This window comes from Anolis sagrei, chromosome 12 (genome assembly GCF_037176765.1).
Source record: "Anolis sagrei isolate rAnoSag1 chromosome 12, rAnoSag1.mat, whole genome shotgun sequence".
NCBI lineage: Eukaryota > Metazoa > Chordata > Lepidosauria > Squamata > Dactyloidae > Anolis > Anolis sagrei.
The window spans coordinates 2,477,715-2,489,786 of record NC_090032.1 but is presented as its reverse complement, the minus strand read 5'-3'; the positions used below and the strand labels follow the sequence as shown (position 1 = coordinate 2,489,786).

The 12,072-nt window shown below is 49.2% G+C and overlaps 1 protein-coding gene across 1 annotated transcript; it reads right to left on the bottom strand.

Moving 5' to 3' along the window:
• Positions 1-1,463: 1,463 nt before the first annotated feature.
• Positions 1,464-3,050, bottom strand: LOC132764589 (uncharacterized). Its single transcript, XM_067472659.1, has one exon. It carries the CDS (start codon positions 3,048-3,050, stop codon positions 1,464-1,466), a length of 1,587 nt encoding a protein of 528 aa, XP_067328760.1.
• Between the last annotated feature and the right edge of the window lie 9,022 nt (positions 3,051-12,072).

Sequence of the window (12,072 nt, the reverse complement as noted above, 5' to 3'; positions counted from 1 at the left end):
TATAAAATCAATCGCTTCCCCCAAGCCAACAAGTATTCAAATTTGGCCATATCGATATTTGTGCCAAATTTCATCCAGTGAATGAAAATACATCCTGCATATCAGATATTTATATGATGATCCATAACAGTTATGAAGTAGCAACGAAAATAATGTGATGGTTGGGGGTCACCATAATATGAAGAAGTGTATTAAGGGGTTGAAGTACTTTGGCCACATCATGAGGAGACAGCAAAGCCTGGAGAAGACAATTATGCTGGGGAAAGTGGATGGTCAAAGGAAGAGGGGCCGACCAAGGGCAAGATGGATGGACGGCATCCTTGAAGTGACTGGACTGACCTTGAAGGAGCTGGGGGTGGTGACGGCCGACAGGGAGCTCTGGCGTGGGCTGGTCCATGAGGTCGCCTAGAGAAGACAATGATGCTGGAGAAAATGGAAGGAAAAAGGAAGAGGGGCCGACCAAGGGCAAGATGGATGGACGGCATCCTTGAAGTGACTGGACTGACCTTGAAGGAGCTGGGGGTGGTGACGGCCGACAGGGAGCTCTGGCGTGGGCTGGTCCATGAGGTCGCCTAGAGAAGACAATGATGCTGGAGAAAATGGAAGGAAAAAGGAAGAGGGGCCGACCAAGGGCAAGATGGATGGACGGCATCCTTGAAGTGACTGGACTGACCTTGAAGGAGCTGGGGGTGGTGACGGCCGACAGGGAGCTCTGGCGTGGGCTGGTCCATGAGGTCACGAAGAGTCGGAGACGACTGAACGAATGAACAACAACAACAACATTAAGGGGTCGCAGCATTCGGAAGGTTGAGAACCATTGCAGTAAAGTGATAGAACAATCCAGTGTAGTTGTGACTCTTGAGTAACTCTCATCAGTCTTGAGTAACTCTTGAGTAACTCTCATCACTCCAGTGCTACTTAGCAAATCTTCAGGGATGCTTAGACTTTTAAACGAATGAACAACAACAACAACATTAAGGGGTCGCAGCATTCGGAAGGTTGAGAACCATTGCAGTAAAGTGATAGAACAATCCAGTGTAGTTGTGACTCTTGAGTAACTCCCATCAATCTTGAGTAACTCTTGAGTAACTCTCATCACTCCAGTGCTACTTAGCAAATCTTCAGGGATGCTTAGACTTTTAAACGAATGAACAACAACAACAACATTAAGGGGTCGCAGCATTCGGAAGGTTGAGAACCATTGCAGTAAAGTGATAGAACAACCCAGTGTAGTTGTGACTCTTGAGTAACTCTCATCAGTCTTGAGTAACTCTTGAGTAAGTCTCATCACTCCAGTGCTACTTAGCAAATCTTCAGGGATACTTAGACTTTTAGTTCAAAATGAGTCAAAATTTAGGCCTCATCAGTCTTGAGTAACTCCCATCGATCTTGAGTAACTCTTGAGTAACTCTCATCACTCCAGTGCTACTTAGCAAATCTTCAGGGATACTTAGACTTTTAGTTCAAAATGAGTCAAAATTTAGGCCAACGTTGGACCAGTAATGATTGTTTTGTTCTCTCTTACTTTTCAGAACCAAACCACCAAAAGGAGGGCAAAAAAGAGAAGAGCTTCTTCTACTCAACATAGAAAAAATGAGTGGGCAGCAAAGGCAGAGCAGTGGCTGTTGTGGTGGTGGTGGTGGCAGTGGCGGAGGTGGCCGTTCATGCTGTGGTAGAAGTAGTGGAGGAAGATCTTCATCATCATCATCATCATCCTGTTGCTGTTCTTCTAGCAGAGGCTCCTCTGGCCAACAGTCGCGAGGATCCACGTGCTGCGGTGGAGGTGGAAGCAGTGGCAGTGGTGGAAGTGGAGGACAAAAGATCATCATTGTCTCATCAGGTGGCAGCAGTGGAGGTGGACAGTGCTCCTGTGGAGGAGGAGGAGGAGGCGGTGGCTCAGGCGGTGGATCTGGCCAAGTCATTATATCATCTGGAGGCGGCGGCAGTGGTGGACAGTCTTCTGGTTGCTGTATGGGAGGAGGGTCTGGTGGGGGATCTGGGGGTGGAATGCAGCAAAAGATGCCATGCAGTGGAGGGGGCGGTGGGGGTGGATCAGGTGGCATGAAAATAATTGCTGGGGGATCTAGTGGTGGTGGTGGTTGTGGTTGTGGTGGAGGAGGAGGAGGAGGGGGAGGTGGTAGTGGTATGGGAGGAGGATCAAGTGGTGGAGGAGGATCAGGTGGTGTTAAGATCATTTGTGGGGGATCTAGTGGTGGTGGTGGTGGAGGAGGTGGCAGTGGTATTGGAGGAGGATCAAGTGGTGGAGGAGGATCAGGTGGTGTTAAGATCATTTGTGGGGGATCTAGTGGTGGTGGTGGAGGAGGAGGAGGGGGGGGAGGTGGCTCCGGTGGAGTAAAGGTCATTTCAGGTGGAAGCAGTGGAGGATCTGGCAGTGGTATGGGAGGAGGCTCAGGTGGTGGAGGTGGATCAGGCGGTGCTAAGATCATTGGTGGGGGATCTAGTGGTGGTGGTGGGGGTGGTTGTAGTTGTTGTGGTGGAGGAGGAGGGGGAGGTGGCTCTGGTGGAGTAAAGATCATTTCAGGTGGAAGCAGTGGAGGATCTGGCAGTGGTATGGGAGGAGGATCAGGTGGTGGAGGAGGATCTGGTGGTGTAAAGATCATTTGTGGGGGATCTAGTGGTGGTGGTGGTGGAGGGGGAGGGGGAGGTGGCTCCGGTGGAGTAAAGATCATTTCTGGTGGAAGCAGTGGAGGATCTAGCTCTGGTATGGGAGGAGGATCAGGTGGTGGAGGAGGATCTGATGGTGTAAAGATCATTGGTGGGGGATCTAGTGGTGGTGGTGGTGGTGGAGGAGGAGGAGGTGGAGGATCAGGAGGAATGAAATCCATGGGTGGTGGATCCAGTGGAGGTGGGAGTAGTGGTGGATCAGGTGGAAAAACCATCATAATTTGTGGTGGAGGCAGTGGTGGAGGCCAGAGTTCTGGGGGGCAGAGTTCTGGGGGGCAGAGTTCTGGGGGGCAGAGTTCTGGCTGCTGCATGGGAGGAGGATCCAGTGGAGGTGGAGGTGGTGGTGGTGGTGGACAAACCATCATAGTGCCATGTGGTGGTAGCAGTGGAGGCCAAAGCAGTGGTGGCCAAAGTTCTGGTCGCCAGAGTTCTAGTTCCTCTATGGGCGGAGGGTCCAGTGGAAGCAGTGGTGGTGGACAGAGTAGTGGTTGCTGCATGGGGGGAGGGTCAAGTGGAGGTGGTGGTGGTGGCCAGAGTTCTGGCCACCAGACCATCATAGTTTGTGGTGGAAGCAGTGGTGGTGGTGGCGGCGGCCAAAGTTCTGGTGGCCAAAGTTCTAGCTCTTGCATGGGGGGAGGGTCCAGTGGTGGTGGTGGTGGTGGCCAGAGTTATGGTGGCCAAAGTTCTAGTTCTTGCATGGGAGGAGGGTCCAGTGGTGGTGGTGGCCAGAGTTCTGGTGGTCAAAGTTCTAGCTCTTGCATGGGGGGAGGGTCCAGTGGTGGTGGTGGTGGTGGCCAGAGTTCTGGCCACCAGACCATCATAGTTTCATGTGGTGGAAGCAGTGGTGGTGGTGGTGGTGGTGGTGGTGGCCAGAGTTCTGGTGGCCAAAGTTCTAGTTCCTGCATGGGAGGAGGGTCCAGTGGAGGTGGTGGTGGAGGTGGTTCTGGTGGCCAAACCATCATTGTACCATGTGGTGGGAGTAGTGGGGGAGGTGGTGGTGGTCAGAGTTCTGGTGGCCAAAGTTCTAGTTCCTGCATGGGAGGAGGATCCAGCAGTGGTGGTGGAGGTGGAGGCTCAGGTGGCCAGACCATTATCATTCCATGTGGTGGAAGCAGTGGTGGTGGCCAAAGTTCTGGTGGCCAGAGTTCTGGCTGTTGCATGGGAGGAGGATCCAGTGGAGGTGGTGGTGGAGGAGGTGGTTCTGGTGGCCAAACCATCATTGTACCATGTGGTGGAAGTAGTGGAGGAGGAGGTGGTGGTCAGAGTTCTGGTGGCCAAAGTTCTAGCTCCTGTATGGGGGGAGGATCCAGTGGTGGTGGAGGAGGAGGCAGCTCAGGTGGCCAGACCATTATAATTCCATGTGGTGGAAGCAGTGGTGGTGGCCAAAGTTCTGGTGGTCAGAGCTCTGGATGCTGCAGTGGAGGAGGTGGAGGTGGTTCTGGTGGAAGCTCAATGCAGAGCAAACAATCCTTCAGCATCCCAGCTTGCCTTAGCCAAACAAAGCAAGCGAACAAATGGCCATCTGGCCAGAAGTAGAAGGCTCTCCAGTTGTTGAAGGCATCTGGGTCACCTTTGCATTCTGTGGTCTTCAAGGAAATGAAAATTGAGACCGAAACCTGTCCTGAATATTGCTTTCCAGAGGAGCAGCTTTGCATGTTGCCTGCCCCGATCCTACGTCTTCAGTTGCAATGCCTTGCTTGTATTTTTGTGTGTGTTCGTTTCGTAATTGCATGATCAATGTGCTGAAATCCAAACTGGGGAAAATGTGACTATTTATATCTTTTGTTTGGTGGAAGGAGGTACGGTATCTCCTCCATCGGTTTCCTGCTTCAGTCTCTCCGCCAATGCCTGGGAGAAAATAAAGCTTATTTGAGAATGGAAAAAACAAACAAACATTGGTGTGTTCCTTCATCCTTTACAAGAACAACAGAATCATAGAATCATAGAATCCTAGAGTTGGAAGAGACCTCCTGGGCCATCCAGTCCAACCCCATTCTGCCAAGAAGCAGGAATATTGCATTTAAATCACCCCTGACAGATTGCCATCCAGCCTCTGTTTCAAAGCTTCCAAAGAAGGAGCCTCCACCACACTCCGGGGCAGAGAGTTCCACTGCTGAACGGCTCTCACAGTCAGGAAGTTCTTCCTCATGTTCAGATGGAATCTCCTCTCTTGTAGTTTGAAGCCATTGTTCCCTTGCGTCCTAGTCTCCAGGGAAGCAGAAAGGAAGCTTGCTCCCTCCTCCTCCCTGTGGCTTCCTCTCACATATTTATACATGGCTATCATATCCCCTCTCAGCCTTCTCTTCTTCAGGCTAAACATGCCCAGCTCCTTAAGCCGCTCCTCATAGGGCTTGTTCTCCAGACCCCTGATCTGCTCCCTCCTCCCTGTGGCTTCCTCTCACATATTTATACATGGCTATCATGTTTCCTCTCAGCCTTCTCTTCTTCAGGCTAAACATGCCCAGCTCCTTAAGCCGCTCCTCATAGAGCTTGTTCTCCAGACCCCTGATCTGCTCCCTCCTCCCTGTGGCTTCCTCTCACATATTTATACATGGCTATCATGTTTCCTCTCAGCCTTCTCTTCTTCAGGCTAAACATGCCCAGCTCCTTAAGCCGCTCCTCATAGGGCTTGTTCTCCAGACCCCTGATCTGCTCCCTCCTCCCTGTGGCTTCCTCTCACATATTTATACATGGCTATCATATCCCCTCTCAGCCTTCTCTTCTTCAGGCTAAACATGCCCAGCTCCTTAAGCCGCTCCTCATAGGGCTTGTTCTCCAGACCCCTGATCTGCTCCCTCCTCCCTGTGGCTTCCTCTCACATATTTATACATGGCTATCATGTTTCCTCTCAGCCTTCTCTTCTTCAGGCTAAACATGCCCAGCTCCTTAAGCCGCTCCTCATAGGGCTTGTTCTCCAGACCCCTGATCTGCTCCCTCCTCCCTGTGGCTTCCTCTCACATATTTATACATGGCTATCATATCTCCTCTCAGCCTTCTCTTCTTCAGGCTAAACATGCCCAGCTCCTTAAGCCGCTCCTCATAGGGCTTGTTCTCCAGACCCCTGATCTGCTCCCTCCTCCCTGTGGCTTCCTCTCACATATTTATACATGGCTATCATGTCTCCTCTCAGCCTTCTCTTCTTCAGGCTAAACATGCCCAGTTCCCTAAGCCGCTCCTCATAGGGCTTGTTCTCCAGACCCTTGATCATTTGAGTCGCCCTCCTCTGGACACATTCCAGCTTGTCAATATCTCTCTTCAATTGTGGTGCCCAGAATTGGACACAATATTCCAGGTGTGGTCTAACCAAAGCGGAATAGAGCATGGGGAGCAAGACTTCCCTAGATCTAGACACTCTGCTCCTATTGATGCAGGCCAAAATCCCATTGGCTTTTTTGTCACCACATCACATTCCTGGCTCATGTTTAACTTGTTGTCCACGAGGACTCCAAGATCTTTTTCACATGTACTGCTCTCGAGCCAGGCCTCATCGTCCCCCATTTTGTATCTTTGCATTTCATTTTTCCTGCCAAAGTGGAGTATCTTGCCTTTGTCCCTGTTGAACTTCATTTTGTTAGTTTTGGCCCATCATCTCTCTAATCTATCAAGATCCCTTTGAATTCTGCTCCTGTCCTCTGGAGTCTTGGCTCTCCCTCCCAATTTGGTGTCATCTGCAAACTTGATGATCCTGCCTTCTAGCCCTTCATCTAAGTCGTTAATAAAGATGTTGAACAGGACCGGACCCAGGACGGAACCCTGCTGATGGCACTCCACTTGTCACTTCTTTCCAAGATGAAGAAGAAGCTTTGGGGAGAATCACCCTCTGGGTTCGTCCATTTAACCAATCACAGATCCACCTCACCGTAGTTTTGCCACTTTACTGGATTGGATGGAATGCAATAGTGCAGCAAACATTTAAAATACAACAAAGTACATAAGCAAAATAACACAATCACAATGAAATCCACATAACAAATTACATAAAATACCAACCGTCCTCTGCCACGCGATGCTGTGGCCCACTCTGGTGGTCATGGGGGTTCTGTGTGGGAGGTTTGGCCCAATTCTATCATTGGTGGGGTTCAGAATGCTCTGTGATTGTAGGCGAACTATAAATCTCAGCAACTACAATTCCCAAATGTCAAGGTTCTATTTTCCACAGTTCACATTTGGGCATATTGAGTATTCGTGTAGAGTTTGGTCCAAATCCATCATTGTTTGAGTCCACAGTGCTCTCTGGATGTAGGGGAACTACAACTCCAAAACCAAAGGACACTGCCCACCAAACCCTTCCAGTATTTTCTGTTGGTCATGGGAGAACTGTGTGCCAAGTTTGGCTCAATTCCATCATTGGTGGAGTTCCGAATGCTTTTTGGTTGTAGCTGAACTATAAATCCCTGCAACTACAACTCCCAAATGCAAGATTCTATTTTCCGCAAACTCCACCAATGTTCACATTTGGGCATATTGAGTATTCGTGTCAAGTTTGGTCCAGATCCATCATTGTTTGAGTCCACAGTACTCTCTGGATGTAGGTGAACTACAACTCCAAAACTCAAGGTCAATGCCCACCAAACCCTTCCAGTATTTCCCGTTAGTCATGGGAGTTCTGTACATCAAGTTTGATTCAATTCCATCATTGGTGGAGTTCCGAATGCTCTTTGGTTGTAGGTGAACTATAAATCCCAGTAAGTACGACTCCCAAATGCAAGATTCTATTTTCCGCAAACTCCACCAGTGTTCACATTTGGGCATATTGAGTATTCGTGTCAAGTTTGGTCCAAATCCATCATTGTTTGAGTCCACAGTACTCTCTGGATGTAGGTGAACTACAACTCCCAAACTCAAGGTCAATGCCCACCAAACCCTTCCAGTATTTCCCGTTGGTCATGGGAGTTCTGTATGTCAAATTTGATTCAATTCCATCATTGGTGGAGTTCTGAATGCTCTTTGGTTGTAGGTAAACTATAAATCCCAGTAAGTACAACTCCCAAATGCAAGATTCTATTTTCTGCAAACTCCACCAGTGTTCACATTTGGGCATATTGAGGATTCGTGTCAAGTTTGGTCCAGATCCATCATTGTTTGAGTCCACAGTACTCTCTGAATGGAGGTGAACTACAACTCCAAAACCAACGGACACTGCCCACCAAACCCCTCCAGTATTTTCTGTTGGTCAATACAAGAACCAGGAACCTATTAGCCTCTCGCTAACCATGTACTTGAAAACTAGAAGCCTCTGGGATTACCGACCATGGAACACAGGAATTCTGCCAAGGCACAGCCACAGTCCGAAACGTTGCTTGATCCAAGGAGACACCCGGCAGGCGGCCCCTTAAACCAAAGAAACTATTCCTTGAAATGCCCCTTGACTTTGAAGCCTGGGCCTGTCTCTCCTGTAATCTATTTGACCTTTGTAGAAACTGTGAATCACTCCTGTCTCTCGTTATCTGTTCCCTTCGGTCCTCATTAAAAAAACCCAGGTGGAGAGCTATCACGGCTGGATTCTAGGCCTGGGTAACAACGGAAAAATTTGTTTCTAAAATCGATTCGTTTTTTGGGGTTTTTTGCGTTTCATTATTTAAAATAATTACAAAATTTTCCTTTTAACAAGTTCGATATTTAGGAAATTTCGTAAATGTGAAAAAAATTACAAAACATTAACGAATCGATTTCCGAAACAATAACGAATCGATTCGTTAATGGCGGACACGACCGCGAAATACGCTAAAAAACCTCCAAAAACTTCTGAAGCTTCCCTCTCCCTCTGTTGTTGACTGTTGGTGTGATATTATAATTTTTTTTCACTAATTAAACAAAAAACTTGCCCCAGACATGCGGAAATAATAACGAAACGACCTCAGAACAATAACGAAATACAAAGCATTTACAAAACGTGTTTAAAAAATCGTTTTTTAAAAAAATTGCTCCAGAATGGTTTGTTATCGTTTTGTAATTGAAAAAATTAACGAATTATTAACGAATTACGAATTAACGAAACGAAACCGCCCAGCCCTACTGGATTCCAAAACATTTTCATCCGGCTGTTCAGTTTCGCTTTGTCCATAAACTATTCCGTAGCCATTGTTGTCATTGTCGTTGTCAAGTCTGCAAGATTACCCAATGGCCTGGTCCGACATCCACGTTTATAATTTCCTTCTAAAGGAGAGTAGGGATGAAGATGACCTAATTTCCCCGGGGAGTGAATTCCACAGGCAGGGGGCCACCACCGAGAAGGCCCTGTCCCTTGTCCCTGTAACCATGTTAGTGTTAGGGGCATGGCTGAGAGCAGGGCCCCTCCAGAAGATCTTAAACTCTTAGGTGGGACATAGAAGGAGATATGTTTGGACAGGTACGCTGGGCAACTACTTTCTGCTTGGTATTCAAGCAGTGTTCCCTATATGTTAGCGTTCGATCTAAGGTGACACCGAGATATTTAGGATGGAAACAGAGGCGGCCCTAGGTAATTTTCAATGGTATGCAAACAGTATTTTGGCACCCCCCCCCCCCAACCAATCATTGATATATATTTTCTGTTCGTCATGGGAGTTCTGTGTGCCATATTTGGTTCAATTCCATCATTGGTGGAGTTCAGAATGCTCTGATTGTAGGTGAACTATACATCCCAGTAACTACACTTGCCGCACTTGCTCCCTTGCCTGGCCCGCTTTGGGTCCGGAGGCGTGCCTGAAGACCCCAGCGTGTGCACCAAAGGTCACCTCTTCTCCTGACTTTCTCCTCAGCCATTGGGACCAAGAGAGAGAGAGAGAGAGAGAGAGAGATGGAGATGCCCACCGTTCCTGAAGGTAGGCGCAAAAACAAAAGAGGGAGCGGAGGTGGGAGATACTTCCAGCCGGAGGGGCTCCCTCTCTCTCTCTCTCTCTCTCTCTCTCTTGGTCCCAATGACTGAAGAGAAAGTCAGGAGAAGAAGCGAGTTTTGGTGCGCACGCTGGGGTCTTCAGACACGCCTCTGGACCCGAAGTGGGCCAGGAGTGGCAGCTCCGCCCCTTGGACCACCCGCGGATTGGGGAGAGGAGAGGAGGCGGGTGGAGAGCCGAGGATCGGGAAAGGGAACCGGTCATGGGGAAGGGATCGAACACGGAGAACGATTGAGCGCCGACTCTGCTCGCACACCCGGTGGCCGGGTTGAGCAGGAACGAGAGGTGTAGGCGAGGCTCAAGGGCCCGGCCCCTTTGGGAAGAGGATTGCCCGGCAGCGAGGCAAGAAAGCCGAGGCTCCCCCCGGACTGCTAGGGCTGTTGTGAGCTGAGGGGGCGCTCCTCATGTGGCGGTTGAGGGACATTTACAGAGGCGCCTCTGCGCCCCTGGCAAAAAAAGTGTTCTGCGACCGCTTACTTCGCGTAATGGACGAGCCGCCCCTGGATGGAAACAATGTTCAAGCTCTTGACCTTCCCAGGTGACTTTCAATTTCCTGTTGGATTCACGGTTGCGTAGGTGGAAAGTACACACTTGGGTCTTGGTAGGGTTAGGCTTTGGAGTAGCTGGAGAGATCTTTCAAGGCATTCAAAAGCCTTGCTTTCAAACATTTGAAACTCTACTGAAGTCAGAATGATGGGACCTCAAGAGGAGAAACACGGAAATTACCACCAAGTGGGGTAAATGTGGTTCTAGCCCATCTGGACAATGGCCTCAGATTCGGTTACTTGAAGGTCTCATTGGCTAGGGTTGTTCAAAACACCAGAAATCTGTTCTGTTTTCATTCTGGAACTTCAGATCCTGAATTATGAATCTGAAAGGTCCCTGTCCTAATCCTAATCTCCTGGAATCTTGCCGAATTTACACCGAGTTAATCTTCTGGTGCTGCTGTGATCATAGTTAGGACTGACCAATAATTCAGAGCATTATGTGGTCTACCTGGCAGTACTTGCCCAGGGTCTTGGGCTTAGTGAGATCTCCCACAGAACCTGCTTTACAAGGTCTTCTTATACCAGGGATGCCGATGGTTGATCTGGGGACCTTCTAGAGGTTGCCCTACCCATGTTCCCTCCCTGCATGACACAACCAGTTATCATCCTTTGGATTAGCAGGTTCATGTGCCCATCGGAAGGAGATTCCTGCCTACGGCATCTCAGGCGACCATCAATCAATCTGACTGCATGACAAAGTCCTGAGTAAGGCAGATACATGTGTCATGCAGAGGTCACACTGTTAGGAAGTGATGTCAGGCAACCATCTCCAGTTTCGCCCACCATCTCCTTTAGTAGGTCCACCAGTATCAACACTTTGCTTGGGCCCCATGTATGGACCACAAATTGGCATCTCCCCCTTATCTTATGTCATGTGTTCTGGGAGTCGCTTTTGGTGGGGATGAGAGACAGGGCCTTCTCGGTGGTGGCCCCTTGGCTGTAGAACTCCCTCCCCAATGAGGTCAGATCTGCTCCCTCCCTCCTGACCTTATGGAATAAGCTTAAATCCTGGTTATGGGATCAAGCATTCACAGAATAGTTTGTTTTACTGGGAAAGACAAGATTTTATTGGACCATACTTGGTCTGCTTTGGATGACGATTTTAATTCTGGTGATTTTAATCTGGCGAGTGGGTTTTTAACGTATATTAACCAGGAAACACTTTGACCAGGGACCACTTTGACCAGGGACAATTTTTGACCAGGGATCACTTGACCAGGGACCACTTGACCAGAGACCACTTGTACAGGGACCACTTTGACCGGGGACCATTTGAACAGAGATCACTTTGACCATGGACCACTTTGACCAGGGACCTCTTGACCAAGAACCACTTTGACCAGGGACCAGTTGAACAGGGACCACTTGAACAGGGACCACTTTGACCAGGGACCAATTTGACCAGGAACCACTTTGACCAGGGACCACTTTGACCAGGGATCACTTTGACAAGGGACCACTTTGACCAGGGACCACTTTGACCAGGGACCACTTTGACCAGGGACCACTTTGACCAGGGACCACTTTGACCATGGACCACTTTGACCAGGGACCTCTTGACCAGGGACCACTTTGACCAGGGACCACTTTGACCAGGGACCACTTTGACCAGGGACTACTTAAACAGACACCACTTTGACCAAGGACCAATTTGACCAGGGACCACTTTGACCAGGGACCACTTTGACCAGGAACCACTTTGACCAGGAACTACTTTGACCAGGAACCACTTTGATCAGGGATCACTTTGACCAGGGACCACTTGAACAGGGACCCCTTTGACCAGGAACCACTTTGACCAGGAACCACTTTGACCAGGAACCACTTTGACCAGGAACCACTTTGACCAGGGACCACTTTAACCAGGGACCATTTTGACCAGGGACCATTTTGACCAAGGACCTCTTCACCCAGGACCACTTGAACAGGAACCACTTTGACCAGCGACCACTTTGAGCAGGGAC

Coding starts and splice junctions, on each gene's coding strand:
- LOC132764589 (XM_067472659.1), bottom strand. CDS start 3,050: ATGATGGTTTGTCCACCACCACCACCACCTCCACCTCCACTGGATCCT.